The following is a 17,418-nucleotide window of genomic DNA, read 5'->3' on the forward strand; positions in this document are numbered from 1 at the left end:
TTTTCTTTTTTTCTTACCTTTTCTTCTGGATATTTCATTTCTCCTCATAAACCATGTGCACTGGCCTTTCTCTTCTGTCCAACCCTGGATCCACCTGTTGGTACAGAAGTATCCCATGCTGGCTAGCTTCCCCACATTCTGCCTCCGCCTTTGTTCTCTGTCCCCTGACATCTGCCCTCCAGCTTGCCTGTGCTGGTCTTTAGAACTGTCAGCTCCTTTTCCCTGTGGCCCCACATACTGTGCCAAATATGGTACAGTTCCAGAGAAATCACCTCCTGATTTTGAGTTTGTAAAAAATCAAAATAGCAGATCCAACTTGGAGATGGGCATCTGGGGAGTTTTTATAGTTTCTGTGAATTTAGTAATTTTTAAAAAAACTAATATGAAACATTGTTTTTAATTTTTTGGGCCATTTGCAGTCTATATTTAGAAGTGGTTTATAATAATTTTATTTAAGAAATTTAGAGTCTCCTAGTTAGAAATCTCATTAGTATGGTTCAAGTATTTTCATTACAAAAATACCTAAATATCTTTATTACAATATCACCTTTTATGGCTGAAAATTCAAGTGTGTAGTTAAAAGAAAGAAAAAACAAAAACAAAAAACCCACACTAGCAGCCATGTTGACTAAAATTATTTTTGCCTCCAGTGCTGGAGCTGTGGACCAAAATAGTCCAGCCCTCTGATGGGTTGAAGATGAACAGAATTAGTTCATAAAGAATATTCCAACCAGATGTCAGGGAATTTGCTAACCACGATTACAAAGGAATACCAAGGAAAGGAGGGCAAATTTTCATTTATATATCAAAAGAATGGGTACCAAGTATCATAGATATTCAGGAGAAGAGAGTTACATTCTCCCAGTCAGTATAACCAAGGGTCTGCTACACGTTTGAGGAATAACACGGAGATGTAAGGAAGAGACCCTGGCCTGCAGATTGGACTCCAATTATCATCAGCTGGGAGGAGAGTGTGCGAGCTCATAACTGCTGCAAGGGGCAAGGCAAGGTCACCCTGGCAAGTGATATGAAGCAAGTCTGTCCCCCTGTGGTTCAGGGAAGGGGAGGGAGAGGGAGAGATTCCAACGGTGAGGATACTCAAGATGTCTTAGAAAGAAGTAGCTTTTGTGCTGAGCCTTAGAGGAACCGAGAGGAACCTACCAGGTAGAGATGGTGGAAGTGTGTTATACCTAAAAAGCATGTGAAGCTCTGATGGTAAAATTGTACCAGGCACGTTTGGGACAAGCGGGTGGATCTGTCTGAGTGGAGCAGAAAGTTCAAATGGGAGCAAGGAGAGAAAATCCTGTGATGACGGTAACTAAACCCTTATCCTCAAGGACCCTGTCAACCTCTGGACTCGTATTTTGGGATTTTTTACTTAGACTCACTGTATCTGAATTACCTCGGGGTGTTAAATTGCAGGGCCTGGGTCCCTCTTTGGGTCAGAATTGGCAACAGTATTGACTTGACTCTGTATTTCAATGATTCCCCAAGATGATTCCAAAGTGCAGGATCAGCTATTGAGATGGCGTTGGGTGCTCTGGGCCGGACTCTGGGGAGTAGAAGTGGGCATTCAGGGGTGACAGCAGATTGGGGAAGCTGCAGAATGAAGGAGGGACCTGTGGAACACAGTGACCGGTGGTTGAGGGATGAGAGGCAGGAGCGATCCGATAGCACCCTGAGCTCCGAGCCTCTGCCATCACTCAGACTGGGACCATCATCAGAAGCATTTAGGATGAAGGCCTGGGGCTATGGCTCAGTGGGAGGGAGCTTGCCTAGCATGCCCATTCCCAATTCTCCCGCTCCCTCCAAAAAAGGTACATTGCATTCTCTGAGCACCCAAAGAATCACCCTGAGCTCATAAAACTGTGTTTTATCCCCCACTAACAGAAATTCCCACACAAAATATTTCTGGAGTTTTCCAAGCGAGGCTCGCACCTGTTCATGAACCAGCTGGTCCTACCTGTAATCTGATACCATGGTGTTGGGATGATTTGCTGAGTCCCTTGCCCTCTGTTGAGGCTGTGACCTCCAGCACTTTGGTGTTGCCCGCTGTCTTCTAGGTGCCCCCAAAACAACCTGATAGGAGCAAAATTGGCCCGTCAGAGGCTACAGGGATGCTGCTGCTGCTCTGCGTCCCGGGCCCCCGCCAGGCATCTGAGTCCTTCGGTGCTAGTCTCCATGTTTCCTCTTCTCTTCATCTTCCCGTCAAGCGAAGCAGTTGTGTCCCATGACTGACTGCTTCAGGGGCTTCGTGAGGGACACAGATGTTCTGCCTTTGCTCTGCCAGGAGGTTCCATAATGCCTGGAACTGCCACCGTGCACACACGGGGCACTGTGGCCTAGAGGTATGCGGAAGGATGGATGGATTCTTCCATTTGGAGGTCCCTGTACCAGAGGAGTCTCAAAACAGCATTCTTCAGCTCTGTGTTTCACAGATCTGGCAAAATAGCTCTTTGATCGTCTCTGAATTCCTCAGGTCTCAGACAGGAGTTGAGTGCCCGGGACCAGCTGAGTGGCAGAATCTTCTCCCCCAGGAGAGGAGAGAGGCTTGTTTGCGGGGTTGAGCTCACATCGACCAGGCTCTCCCTCCTTTGAAACCAGTGTCCCTTTGAGCATACACTAAGTGCTCTCAGTCCCCAGCAGGTGACACTTTATCAGGCCCTGTTATGCAGAGGATGCAGCTAGGATATGAGGTCCCTATTCACACAGGATTTGAAAGGCAGGTCCTGTTTGGAGAAGGAGAGGTAGAATTTTATTTTACTTATGTTTACTTTTCTTTTCATTTTTTTTTTTTTTTTTTTTTTTTTTTTTTTTTTTTTTTGGTACTGGGGATTGAAACCAGGGGCACTTTACCACTGAGCTACATTCCCCACCCCTTTTTGAGACAGAGTCTTGCTAAGTTGCCAAGGCTGGCCTTGAACTTTCAATCCTCCTGCCTCAGCCTCCTAAGAAGCTGGGGTTACACTACCATGCCTACTATTTTATTTTTATAAGGTTTATGACTGCTACTTCAGTAGTATTAAAATTCTACTTTTTAGATTCATTTCACAGGGTAGCAATGTTTTTATTACTAATATACCATAATGTTAGGGTATTTACATAGCTTTTTTTTTGGTACTGGAAGATGAACCCAGGGGTGCTCTACCACTGAGCTACATCCCCAGTTTTTTTTTTTTTCTTTTTAATTTTGAGACAAGGTATCTTGAAGTTGCCCAGGCTGGCCTTGAACCTGTCTCAGCCTCCTGAGTCCCTGGGATGTCAGGTGTGCTCTGCTGCACCTGGCTTCACCTATGTTTTTAAAGAGGATGATACAGCCACATGAAACAAAATTCAAAAAGGTCGGCAGTATCTTGTGAAAAGACTCCTTCCCAGCATCCAAGTATACCTCTTTGTGTATTCAAGTACACATGTGTCTATAGCTTCCCTCATCTTTTTTCAGTGAAAATGATAATGTGCTAAACACACTTCCTACATCTTGCCTTTTTAAAATCATCAGAGTGTCCTTGTTCTTTTTATAGCATAAATGGTGTGAATACACCACCATTAAATTTGACTGTCCCTCTATAGATGGAACTTGTTGCTACAAACAGGATTGCTATAATACTTGTTACATATAGAGTGTCTTCTTTTTAAAAAAAAATATTTTTAAATTATCAATGAACATTTATTTTATTTATTTATTTATTTATTTATTTATTTATTTATTTATTTATTTATTTATATGAGGTGCTGAGGATCGAACCCAGGGCCTCACACATGCCAGGCGAGTGCTCTACCACTGAGCCCCAGCCCCAGCCCCCAGTGTCTTCTTATTACAAATGGTATTCAGTATTACAATGGATAACTGGAAAGCACCCCACTGCAGCCATAGGAAGTTGTATGTCTGAGATCAAGACCCAGAGTAAGGGCGAGGGTCAGAGCATAAACAGTTGTGTAATTTTCAAAGCTATCAACAAGTCATCCCCATAAAGCATGCACCATTTTGTAGACGTATCATTAATGAACATACAGTTTCATTAACGGAATGCTAAGCTTCTGGATTTTGGTCAGCAGGGACAGGTGTTCTCAGCACGGTTTGTGTGGAAGAGGGAGGTGGGACAGGGGCTGGGAACTTCTCTAGGTGTCCAGAGCTGCTTGACCAAATACAGCAGCGGTCACTCAATCATGTTATTCAATGCAATGCAAGAGCCCACCAGTTTTGTAATCTTCATTTATTTGTTTGAAATGGGTTTTTAATTTTATTCTAAAATTAAAAGTAAAATTGACTTTTGGCACAAAGATCTATGCATTTTAACACATGTATAGATTTCTGTCATCACGACCACAGCACACAAAGCCGGTTCATGCCACCCCTTGGCAGCCACATCCAAGACCGCCTAGACCCCTGGGCAAGCCCTAATCAACTCTCTATCATTATGGCTTTGTCTTTTAGAAGTGGTCATATAAATAGAACTGCATGGCATGTGACCCCTGGATCTTGGTTTTTCCCACTCAGCATAACTTGCTTGAAACTTGCACACGTTAGGTGTTTGTTATTTTTTATTGCTGAGAAGTATCCACTGCATGAATGTAATGCAGCTTATTTACCCACTCACCCATGGACTGGCATGGGGTAGTTTCCATCTTGGAGTGATTCTTAACAGAACTGCTATAAATATGCATTTACCAACTTGTGTAGGAACATAAATTCTAATTTCTACTCAGTATTTTTCAGTTTTCAGGTATGAGTAAATGTGAAGATATTTTTAAATATTTGAGAGATATTTACATTTCCTCTTTCATAAACTGCTCCTTTCTATTACCATTTTTTGCAAGAAGAGAACTTAGGTGATTTTTATATTCAGCAAGTTGGTTTGGGGAGCTGACAGGTCATCCATGTGGACATATTTAGCATTCAGTTTAAAAATGTAGGACTAAGCTGGGACCAGTGGTGGATGTCATTTATCCCAGAGACCAGCGAGGCTGAGGTGGGAGGATGGCAAGTCCAAAACCAGCCTCAGCAACTTAGTGAAGTCCTAAGCAACTTAGTGAGACCCGTCTCTAAATAAAAAATAAATAAATAAAGGACTGGGAATGTGGCTCAGTGGTTAAGCTCCTCTGGGTTCAATTCCTGGTACTAAAAAAATAAAAAATAAAAAACAACAACAACGCAGAACCAGAATTAGAGACTTCCAAAGACAGACTTGTGAGTCACACTGGTAAAGAATGAAGAGACGAAGCCATGGACCTGCAACCTGCAACGTATGAGGCCTGAAGATGGAATCTGTGGAAGTGCCCAGGTTTAAGAGGTGGAAAGAGGATGAAAGGAGGAAACCAACCTGGAGACCTTCAGAGGTCAGAGAAGAGCCAGGATAACATAAACATAAACAGTGTAATATAAACATCTAAGTAAAGGATATTAATTCAGAGGGCACAGTGTTCGGGGGAGGAGAGAATATCACTGTCCCAGAATCCCAACTGAACGCCCCACACTTCATTCTGGGTGGACGAGGGGGTCACAGGACCACCCACCCTGAGCCCTTTTCTGTGGCTGGGGGTGTGGAGCATCAGTTGACCTCCCCAGTCACTCCATGGATTCCCCGAACCTCTTGGATTCCAACAGAGAAATCCACAGCTGTTGGGAGGAAGAAGTAAATGCCAAAGAAACAACCAACGAATATGCAGAAGGTGGCCTTTGAGAGTGCTGTGTCATCTCATTCTAGATGCTTAGACAGCAGCCACATGTCCAATTGGGAAACTGGAAGCAACGTGTAGAAGTTCAAAGAATTAGACTTAATTTTGGTACTGAGGACGCTTAAATGGAAGATTTTGCCTTTTCCAAAATCAGGACAACCTCAGCGCACATGCATACAGTAAGAGACGGCCGTGGGAAGGGACCCCCTGGAGATGGTGAGGGTCAGGCGGGAAATGAGAGGGATTATGGCAGCAGGAAGAGCTGGCAAAGGCCCGAGGGCTTCATGGGCATGTGAGGAGGCGCAAGACTCCCTCCGAGGAGGCAGCCTTCCCATCTGTCCTCCCTGCAACCAGAATAGTCTTTTAAAAGTGACAATCTAGTCATCTTGTCACCCAGTGTAGACTCCATATGAAGTGGTTTCTGCCTAGGCTTACTCACCTGTCCTTCCCAAGAGACCAACAAGTTCCATAGGCTGTCCGGTTGTCCTCCTAGATAACTATGCACTAGACTGCAACTGTGTGAGCCAGGATTATATTTCCTTAGTTCACACTGCATTCTCTAGTGCCCTGTCTGGCATATAGTAGGCACTTACATGTGGCTTTGAAAGAAGGGGTGGCTGCTCACTCATCTGTGAAATGCGCTGCAGCCTCAGTGATCATTGCTAAGATCCAGTCCTCTCCCATCATATACCCACATCAGATGGCATTTCATAGGCAATAAGCAAAAGTGAATAAATAATGAGAGGCTTTGTTTTCCTGTCCTGCACTTTATCGTTGAGGACACAGTGCCCACCTTCTTTTCTTCATCCTCCTGTCCATTCTACCACGTAAGTGCACTGCTCTCAGGTCCTCACCAGGCACCAAATACCAACACCTTGATTGCAGGCTTCCCAGCCGTCAGAAGTGCAAGAAACAGTGCTAAGCCAGGCAGGATGGTGCCCACCTGTAATCCAAATCAGGAGGCCGAGGCAGGCGCAGACAAGTTCCAGGTCCACCCGGGCAACTTAGCAAGACCTTGTCTCAAAATACAAAATAAAGAAGGACTAGGAGGTAACTCAGTGGTGGATGTAACCCCTCGGGTTCAGTCCCCAATAAAACACATGCACACACACACGCGCACACACACACGCGCGCGCGCACACACACACACAATGAAATAAAAATGAATTTTTAGAAAAAAATAAACCTGCCATTTCAAAGCATCTCTGAGCCTGCAGAGCAGACAACATAAGCCAAAGCCTAAAAAAACTTATGGGCAAGATGTTATCATTGAAATTAAATGGTGGCAGACACATCCAAGGAGTATTGCAGGGATTTGACCTCTTTATGCACCTTATGATAGGTGAACCTGTGGAGACGGCAACTTGTGAGCAACAGAAGACTATTGGGATGGTAGTAATACGGGGAAATTGTACCGTCATGTTAGAAGCCTTGGAATGAGTGTAAATAATGGTTATTTAGCAGAAAATCCATGTCCTCTCTCCAAAGGGCCTGTTTAACTATGGCATAAAAATCAGGTCGTATACATTTTCATATTAAACTTTTTGTTGAATAAACTTTTTAATAGTAAAAAAAGAAAAAAAAGAAAAAAAACAAGCCTTAGAATTCTAATATGAATATATCTATGTCTATCCATCTAATCTATATCTAAGAAGAAAAGTTGAAGGAAACAAGCCAAAGTATAGACGGTGCTTAATTTCAGTGGCAAAACCATGGATCTATTTTTCTTATGCTTTTCCAAGATTTCCAGATTTTCTACGATGGACATGTACTGCTTTTTGGTGTTTTCCAGATTTTCCGGTGTGTTAGGAAACATGTTTTAAATGTTTCAGTTGTAAACTTCTAAAATAATCCACATGAAACATTGTGACAAAACCATAGCAAGCTGTTAGTTCTCTGACTTAACTGCTGTTAGTCTATTAATTGCATGAAGACTTTGACTTCTAATAAACTTGGCAATGAGAAAATGAAAGGAGGAAGAAAATGTGTGACATCAAGGAGTTCGTGATATTTCAATGGGGGGAGGAAAGGAGGAGGAAAGCAGAGAAGGAAAACCACACTCTAAAATGTTCTAAAGAATAGGGTTGATGACAGCATGGAAATCTGCTCAATGAAATTGTACCCATGCTATTTGAAACCTGTCTCTGAAGACAGAGTGATGGTCCAAGTCCAGCAAGGTGAGAGTGGGCACCACCACATCCAAAGTGTCTTCTCAAACCACCCACACATGTTACACATCACCCCTGCCTGCTACACACACTTGAAGATGCAGTGCTGGGCTTGCTGGCAGTGTGGCCCCCTCCAGCTAGCCCCCAACCACCTGCCCCTTGAAGTCTATGACAATATTTGTGATATAAGTATTACATTACTTATAAGATTGGCTGAATAAACAAGACCAAAAGAACAATGAGATTATAGGCATTCAGTAAGAACTACAAAATTTATCCTAAAATCCAGAAGAACTGGAAGAAAATATGGACCATGAATAGCATGGTTGTTATGTGCACTTCTTCCGATTCTCATTTCCAGTTTTTACAACTTCACGCTGTCTTTGAGCGTGTACTGGGAAATATAACAATGCAGAAACCGTCTTTGCAATATCAGATCAATCATCTCTGACTCAAAATCAGAGCTGTACCCGCGGAAGCACTCACTGGCGCCCGCTGTTCTCTCTCCTCACAGGACGTGCTGGGTGGCGTGCTGATCACCGCGCTCCTCGTCGTCCTCACCTACCCTGCCTGGACCCTCATCGACTGCCTGGACTCGGCCAGCCCCCTCTTCCCTGTGTGCGTCATTGTCGTGCCCTTCTTCTTGTGCTACAATTACCCCGTGTCTGATTACTACAGCCCGACCCGGGCGGACACCACCACCATCCTGGCTGCGGGGGCCGGAGTGGCCATCGGCTTCTGGATCAATCATTTCTTCCAGCTGGTGTCCAAGCCGGCGGAATCACTCCCTGTGATCCAGAACATTCCACCGCTCACCACTGACATGTTAGTTTTGGGTCTGACCAAATTTATTGTGGGAATTGTGTTGATCCTCTTGGTTCGTCAACTTGTACAAAATCTCTCCCTGCAAGTATTATACTCATGGTTCAAGGTGGTCACCAGGAACAAGGAGGCCAGACGGAGACTGGAGATCGAAGTGCCTTACAAGTTTGTCACCTACACGTCTGTTGGCATCTGTGCCACAACCTTTGTGCCAATGCTGCACAGGTTTTTGGGATTGCTCTGAGCCTCAAATAGTTGAAAACTCACCCACTGGACATGACAGCCAAGACATGGAAAAGCTGTTGGATGGGCAATCTTGACAACTTCTTTTTCTTTAATACAACTTAAGTCACACATCTGTGTTGCTGATATCAGATAGATGCTGCCGCCGTGGAACCAATGCTCCTGTTAGGCTCTAAGGATTGTGCTACAGCTGAACCAAGCTGAAAACCATACTGAATTCTTCAAGAATATCTCACCCCTTTCTGTTACATGGACTTTGGACCTGGTCCTGGGCAGGCAGGAGTTGTGGCCTGGCTGAGGAATGAATGCAAGTCCCAGTAGGCTCTGGAGAGCCAATGGAGTTGGGGGATGTGGAGGTAGAACATTTCTTTACGGCTCTGACCTTGCCCAGCGCTGAGTCTCAGTTCCAAACTTGGAGCTTTGATCTTAGGGAAAGGAGGGCGCCATGCACAACTACGTTCCTCGGACAAGGCAACTTCCTTGTGTTATGATCCAGTGAGATTATGCCTGCAAGGTAGGAAGGCCACGGACGGGAGTAAAGCCTCCTGGGAGGAGATTAAAGGTGCGGGCAGAGCTATGAGGCCACGGTAAGAGCTCTGAGCCCACGGGAAGAGACTGTTTTCCTCACGAGCCCTAGTCTCCTCCAGGCTCATGTGGAAATGGGGATCTGCTCTTCTTGATCCTATATTTTGCAGGATCCCAGCTTCCAGTACTACACTCTTCTGACCCACAGAATGACTAGCTGTTGCCACCTCATCACCTGTTGACAGGACTGGGACATGCTGAGGCTCCTGTTCTCTCCTGCCTCCGTCTTTGATGTCACCAGCAGTCTGGGCTTTCATATAAACTCGGAAGTCACTGGCATCACCTATGAAAGTGGATCAACACAAGAATGGATCAACTTAACCCTTTTGGGGCCCGACCCTGAGGACAGGTTTCCCTGACATTGCCTGGTGGTGACAAGGCCTACTGACATTTCCCCGCCATTTCTCACTTTCTGTGATTCTATTTTCTCATTCACTGAGAGAATCTCTCCATCTTCCTACTTCTTAACTCTTGGCAATTTTAAGGTCATTAAAGGCAAGAACAACTTCAGCTTCTCTTCACAAAATGAGCAAACCAAATATAACATCCATTAAACCTAGGGTGAGCCCCGCTTAGCCTCAGGAAGACGATCACTATGCAAACACCAGAGTTCCCTCTTCAGTTCTTAAGAATATGGACTAGGTATCGACTTTCTCGAATGTTAGTATAAATCTGTAGTTAAAAAACTATCTTTTGAGGACTAGTGCCTAAACCACGGAAGCCAATGTTTTATGCTCCTAAGATATCATTACCATGTACGCATTTTGGGGAAAAAATTATCTCCCTTAGAAGTTGCAGAGGCTCAGACCTCCATATCTTGTGTTAAAATCAAAACCCACATTCCTCCTGATTTCAGATATGTTCCATGGCCTTAATGTTGGGATGATCTTTGGTAATTGACTTAATGTTCCAATTTCTCAAGAATAATTTTAATGCAAAACATCCCATTTTTTACTGAAAATTCTTTTCACACTTATTATGGTTAGAAGGCAGGGATCAAAAGGATCTACCAATTGACTGATTTGGTAGCACATGACAGGGGGCGGGGGAGGCTACTTGCAGGTGCTCCTGCCTAGGGCTGCTCTTCAGTGCAGTGGCTGTTGGTTTGATGAAGCACTTTCCCATACTTCTGTCCCCCCAAATGCTGAAACAGAGTTTGCAAGACTGAGTATTACTTACACAAAATTATTTTAGTTAGTCTGAAGTCAGGTGACATAAGGATCAGCTTTGCCCACTTGTAATTTTGGAAAAGAGAGGCTGTGACCAGTATCAAAGGAGTAGGTGTGAAAACTCATATATAAAACTTTTTTCCAGCTCTCCCTTGTAAGTCCCAACAATAGGAAGGTCAAGCAACTATATGGATGTATTTAAAGCTACATTTACATACTTTGGGTTGAGGATGAATGTATCAGCCACGGAACATTAAAGAAGAATTTCATGCTTGGTCACTTTTTAAAATATCTGATAATGGCCACTGGAGAATAAGTGTATATTGGTGAGGCCAAGCATAGTTTTGGGGCACTTCTGGTCCGTGGCCTAGAACTAGGCAGAAAATTAAAACGATGTCATTTCTTGATTCAAACACTACCTTGCACGCATCTCTCATACAGCACTCCATGCTATTTACACCACCACCGCCCCTCCCAACACACACCAAGTATTCTCCTTCAAAGAGTTGCCACCCCCACCCCCACCCGCCTTCAAGATGTCTGGACTTTCTCTCTGGGGAAAGACTGCCCCCTGCTGTTTGGCTTTCGTCTTGGTTCAAAGCCCCTCTCTTAATCTGGAATCTTAGAGATTAAGAATTTAAGTCAAGTTTACCACGTGTCCATTGTAAGCCTAGGACTAGTGGCTGAGCCAACCTTGACACCAATTCCCCAGAGCTATTGGCTCCTTCAGGCAGGATGAGACACCCTTTCCTAATGTCCCCATCCTGACCCCAACTCACGGCCACTGTGGCCGACGGAGTTCATCTTTAACCTTCATTCTGAGTAGCTATTGTTTCATGACAGTTTTGCTCAAACCTGCATCCCAACAATACACAGGGGGGAAAGACAAAGAAGAGACCCCTGGACTAGACCCCTTAAATGGCAGAGGATGAAACTGCTCCACCACATGCCCAAGTGTTCACTGAAATATGGGATTTTCTTGCCTAAATAGACAACTCATGCTTCCCAAGTGTAATCAAAGCATGTGGTGTTTCAGGGCCATGTGTTCCAGGATTCTATTTTGGAAGCCTTCAGCTGTCTTGCTTATGTACCGTATGTAAATTTATTCTTTTAAAAATAAATCATTTTTGTTTGATTATGACTTCTTATTAAATGCCTCAAAAGCCAATGTTCTGTTGTTTTGGATTTCTTTCCTCCTTAACCTGAATCTTTTTTCTGAGTTCACTGAGTTGGAAAATGGAGACAAAAATAAGTGGCAAGTTGCATAATTCTGTTGTTATAAAAAATTCAACCACATGCAAATACCTGTAAGCCCCATAGTGGCCATGGGTGATAACAGGAAATATCACACTGGCATGTGTAAGTCCCCACCTCTAACTCCTTGAAATGTACATGGAGATGAATTTCACTCTGGGTTGGAAGGTACTTTATAGCTGCTGCTGGCAAGGCAACTGGAAGGCTTTCGTAGGTGAGTGCACCACCTGCTAAGCCAAATGGACCACTGCAGTGATGTGCCCTGCCTCCAAGCACCCCGGTTTGCTATCGGACATGGGATGAGAAGTTGACACTCATCTTTGCAAGAACAGCCTAGGACTCTACTGTGAGCAGGATGTGTTTGTTGTCTAATGTGCCAGACACCAGGGGAATGGGAAACGCTTGTTCTGTGGAGTTCTCCTACGGAGAGACAACACAGGCTCGGAGAACGACAATCCAAGGTCCGAAGTGTTCAGATGCCTGCATCATGAGACGCGGGCGGGGCGGGGGAGGTTGATTCCAGGTCGAGGACCGCAGCTCGAGCACTCAAGAGGACTCTGTAGAAGTAATAATGCATGAGCCAGGCTTAAAGAACACATGGGATCAGCTCTGGCCAGAGGCGCTTCCCCAGACACCTCTAGTGCTTACAGGAAAAACCAGAGCAAACCTGCGTGGACACTGTGTTGAGAACCAGGTGAGGTCCAGAGGCGACTTCACAGACGGCTTCCCCTTCTGTGTCTTGAATCATTCACAGCCTGTTCCCAGCGAGCCCTGGGTGAAGATGACCAGCGTCTGAGGACTCACTCTGTGTCCTTCGTGCCCACTGTGTTCCTCAATCTTGTCTTTGCCCAGCTCCCTGATCTAGTTCTGTGAAACGTTAACCTGCGGAACATTTTGCCCTGATCCTGCCTTTCGGGGAACTCGGTGCCCCCTGCCCCTCTCCTGATTAGGAGTGAAGCCCTGGTTCTCCAGCAAGAGGCAGAACCAAGTGAGAGTGGCCTTCACTCGCCTTGTTTTACACAATAGATGTTTTCCTCAGAGCTGCTTGTGTTTTTCAAACTTCAAGTGCACTGAAGGCTTTGCTGCTTAAACTCATATGGCGACACTTCGTTTCTATAAACATACGGCTTTAATAAATTACTCTGGGTGCACCATGTCTCCGTTGTTTTCTTAAAGTGGGGCACACCTGTAGGACAGACTTGACTATTTACAGATGCATCTTAGGAATGAGTTGACTGTGGGCCATGAACAGAACGTTAAATTCTTAAAACCGTAGCCACATGAGACCAGGGAGCTATGTGAAGCCAAAAATCCTTCTTCCTTTTTCACGCCTGTCTATACGGCATGCGAAAACAAACGAGAAAAGCCAGGGGTTCCGGCAGGAACGCAGCTTTAATGCACACCCGCGACACATCTGCTGGCCTTGCCTTCTCTCTCGCTGTGACATCAGGGTCCCCATGGTTGCTGCACAAGTCAGGGTCTTCCTGATGCAGGTGTTCAAAGAATGTCAATACCTCTTTACAGCACTGGCCTGAGGTCCTCGAGGAGAGAGCAAGGTGGCACCGAGTGCTGCCTTAATGCCTGAGTTGCCCGGGTCATTTCATCCACCTGTGTGCGGAGCCAGAGGACTGAGGTCTCCTGAGCTTCCAGGCGGCAGCATCCCTCAGTCGCGTGGGAGCCGAGTGGGGTGCTATGAGCGGGACACATGAGGCACAGAGAACACCAAACGCAGGCACGGTAGACATCTTACCTAAGGACTGATAAAAACGATGTCAAAGTGTCTTGCAGATCAAAAGGGATTCTGTATGCCCAGTTCAAACCCAGCCAGGCCCTCTGTGCGACAGCTGCGCCCAGTGCTCTCCATGTCACCTCAGCTAACACATCTTCCTACGGCACGGCCTGTGGATGGGGCCCCTCTCCGCCTGCTCCTCCTGCTCCACCGGCCTCAAAGCCACACCAAGTGCTCCTTGTTTCCATGTTCTGCCCCAGACCCACGCCAGGAGATCTCATCAGCCCCGCCCACCTCTGGCTGGGGTCTGAAGCCCTATCTGCCCAGCACCAAGTGAGGATGTTTTCCCAGGCTTGTTTCCAACAGAGGTTTCCTGTCTGCCCTTAGGAGGTGCTTATTTTAGGGACAGGAATATTTTTGTTCCTCACTACAGAAAGTTGAGGCTTGTGGAAAGTAGAAAATTTGCTATCTAAAAAGCACCTTTTCCCCACATCTTCATGTTCGGTCTTAATGGCCTGATTGACTTGGCACTCACTCCAAGCGCTCCTACCCCACTGCGGTTGAACATTGGTGGGCTGTTTCAAACGTTTGCTAATGCAGAATCATGCCATGTTCCCGGCTTCCCCAGCCAACGATGGAGGCCAGGCTTTATGAAGGAGATGGGGAAACTCGAGTGTGGTCCTCAACTTTTTTTTTTTTTTTTTGATACTTGGAATTGAAAGCAGGGACGCTTAACCACTGAGCCACATCCCCAGACTTTTTTATTTTTTATTTTGAAACAGGGTCTCACTAAGTGGTTGAGGCTGGCTTGAATTTGAGATTCTTCTGCCTCAGCCTCCCAAATCCCTGGGATTACAGGCATGCACCACTGTGCTCAGCGATTGAACATGTTCTTACACTGCATTCAACACTCAGGGCTTTTGGCCAAACATAATTCCATGAAACCCTTTGCTGGAGAATTCATTCAACCCACAGTCAGGCCACAATGCTTGGGTGTCCTTTCTGTCCGCTAGCGAACCAAAGCAGACTACCATGGAGACTAAGACTGCTTTGCGTCGGCTTTGCCCTTCTTGGCAAGCAAGGTCATTTGAGTCCCCTACTTTTGTCCAAAGAGGTCATGTTCCCCACAGTGACTCTGGTGGAGGGCGTCAGGGAGCTGCTCACAGGCTGTCCCAGAGTGCACTGCTGCCCCCAGTGTCACTACACACGCCAGTCTCTACTTTTTCTAAACATAACATTCAAGGTGTCTTTGCTCAGGCTGCCATAACAAAATACCTGGGCTAGGTGGCTTCCACAACAGAAACCGATCTTCCTGAAGTCCAGACGTTCATCAAGATGCCAGCAAGGTGGACTTCATTCCTAGGCCACGAGGAATGGCCGCCATCTCACTGGGCGCTATGGGAGCATTCTGTGTTCAGAGAGACAAGGGACAGCCGGCTCTCCAGTGTCATTTTCAAGGACACTAATCTCATCACAAGATCTCCCTCATGACCTCATCTGGCCCTCGGTATCTTCGAAATCCTCATCTCTAAATGCCCTCACGTTGTGGGGCTAGTGCTTCAACGTACGGACCTTGGGGAGCCACGTTCAGTCCATTACAATACACACTAAGGTCCCAAGCGTTAAGTAAACCACAACTTGGGAGACAGCGGATGGAGTCAAATGCTTCAGCTGTTAGAGGGCATCTTTTATTAAGACCATCCCCCGGCGTTTGGGTAAAATGGAGAGAAAAGCCCAAGCCAAAGGCCAAGTGTTGTTATTGATGTTCATACAAAACACCAAGCACAGAAGAGGCCAAGATTAAGAAGCAAGATTTTGAATAGTTTTTCCTTACTAATCCAATGAGCCTCAAGTCGCTGAGAGCAGCAACAGCAGTGTGGCTGGTTTCTACTTAGGCTCCTCCTGTTTAAAATGTAAAAATAGTCATCCAATGTGTTTTAAATTCAAAATGCGTCCCTTGACCTGGCAACACTTCCATCTAGGAATGTAAGCTGAGGGAATATTATGTTGCTTAAGTGTAATAGTCACATCTAAGAAATCCCTAATTAACCCCACACATCTCTAATCATGTCTATCACATACCAAATGTGAATGTTTATACAGTTGAGTCCGTAAGGACTGGTTTTTCTTGGGCCCTAAGCCAGTGCTCTTTGAGTTCATTGGGACACTGTTTGTAAATGCAAAGGGCTGGAGATAACCAAATGACCAACGGAGAATAGCTGAACAAATTTGTGAACATCCATACAAGAGAATATGGCATCAACTGAAAGAATGGGTAACCTGAAAAAATGGGCCATTTTAAATGAAACATGAGACACAATAGAACTTGTGGCAAACCAGTAAGTAGAGCATGACCCACAAGAACGTCAGCGTTTGTGTGGCTGACTGTTCAAACGCCGGAAGATGGCAGAAACAGCGGGCCCAGAATTGTTAACTTGAAGTTGATTTAGGGAGCTGGGGGAAAAGTGTAGGTTAGTTTGGGAAGGACTTCCTTTGTACTTTTTTTCTTTCTTTCGGTACTAGGGATTGAACCTGGGGTGCTTAACTGCTGAGCCACATTCTCAGCCCTTTTTTTAATTTTGAGACAGGGTCTCACTAAGTTGCTGAGGCTAGTCTTTAACTTGTGATCCTCCTGCCTCAGGTTCCCAAACCTCTGGGATTACAGGCATGTGCCACCGTGCCCAATCATACAATGTTTTAAAGTAGCAGTCTTAACACTTTATATTTAAAAGAAACTTGTTAGGTCTCAATATGTTGACAAAGAGGTAAATGATTCAAACCAGAGTGAGTTATGGACTCCAAGTTATTAGGTGTCTTGATCACATCTATTGCTGTTTGCCCTTTGAGGAAGTCATTAATCTCTCCAAGACTCAACTGTTTCCATCCTAGAGAATTTCAACGTATACTTATACACATATGTGAAACCAGATCAGATGTGGGAAGACTATCAACAGAAGAGCAATGCAGGAATGTCAGGCCACAGAAGTGAAGTTATCTGTAAGCTAGAACAAAAATCAATTATATTTAATTTCCCTTATAATTCCAGGTTTTTACTAAGGTGTGTCTCCTCCAATAAAGGCTCTGGCAGCCTGCCCTGGCTCCAATTCACTTTCCCAGGACAAGTTCAAGATGACCTGGCTATAGAGCCTCCACGCATAAGATAGGTTTGCCTCTTCTAATGTGGCCAGTTGGGGTTATCTTCTCACCTTTCTGCTTCAGAGGGCAGAAACATAGATGATGCATGGAATTGATCTTTCCCCTTTCATGTTGTAATTTTCATTACAAGTAATTTCTGGCCATTTAAAAAAATATCCGGGTGGCTGGCTGGTAATAGAACAAATGGCTCCACCTACTTGAATCACACCCTTCATGAGATCCACAATCCACTCTTTTAACCACCGTGAACTTGAAACAAAGGGAGAACACCTCCATAGTAGCTGCAGTCCAGTAAGTCATCTTGAGCAGAAAAGCCAGCTCTAAACTGCACGCTGTTTTGCCCTGTGCGTGGCGTTTACCAGCCGGTGTTGTGTAGGGAACACTGTTTCCTTCCATTCTTTCCTTACAATTCCTCTCAGCTTTAGCGAGGCATGACCTACATCTCAGCTACTTCCTCTTAAAGACACAGAATCTCCATCACCCTAAGTTTCCTCCTAACTCTCTGCAGTCAATTCCATTCCGAGATCCCACCAACTAGTTGGCTTTTCTAGAATTTCATATAAATGGAATTATGTCTTCTGAGTCTGGCTTCTTCCACTTAACATAATGATCTGAG

At 45.1% G+C, this 17,418-nt stretch overlaps 2 protein-coding genes across 2 annotated transcripts in view; both read left to right on the forward strand.

The window, feature by feature from the left end:
* SGPP2 (sphingosine-1-phosphate phosphatase 2) overlaps positions 1 to 9,498 on the forward strand; it is a 108,221-nt gene extending 98,723 nt beyond the window's left edge. The window contains 1 exon segment of the mRNA XM_079135142.1: positions 8,359 to 9,498. Within this exon segment, the coding sequence (XP_078991268.1) occupies positions 8,359 to 8,910 (552 nt within the window). The 3' untranslated portion in view covers positions 8,911 to 9,498.
* LOC306658328 (small nuclear ribonucleoprotein G-like) lies at positions 6,921 to 8,350 on the forward strand. Its single transcript, XM_079135149.1, has one exon. It carries the CDS (start codon positions 6,928 to 6,930, stop codon positions 7,114 to 7,116), a length of 189 nt encoding a protein of 62 aa, XP_078991275.1. The 5' UTR covers positions 6,921 to 6,927; the 3' UTR covers positions 7,117 to 8,350.
* Positions 9,499 to 17,418: the final 7,920 nt, after the last annotated feature.

This window comes from Sciurus vulgaris, assembly GCF_902686455.1.
Source record: "Sciurus vulgaris genome assembly, chromosome: 3".
Taxonomy (NCBI): domain Eukaryota; kingdom Metazoa; phylum Chordata; class Mammalia; order Rodentia; family Sciuridae; genus Sciurus; species Sciurus vulgaris.

Excerpts from the sequence above, each read along its gene's own strand:
- LOC306658328 (XM_079135149.1), top strand. The coding sequence starts at position 6,928 with ATGGGCAAGATGTTATCATTGAAATTAAATGGTGGCAGACACATCCAA.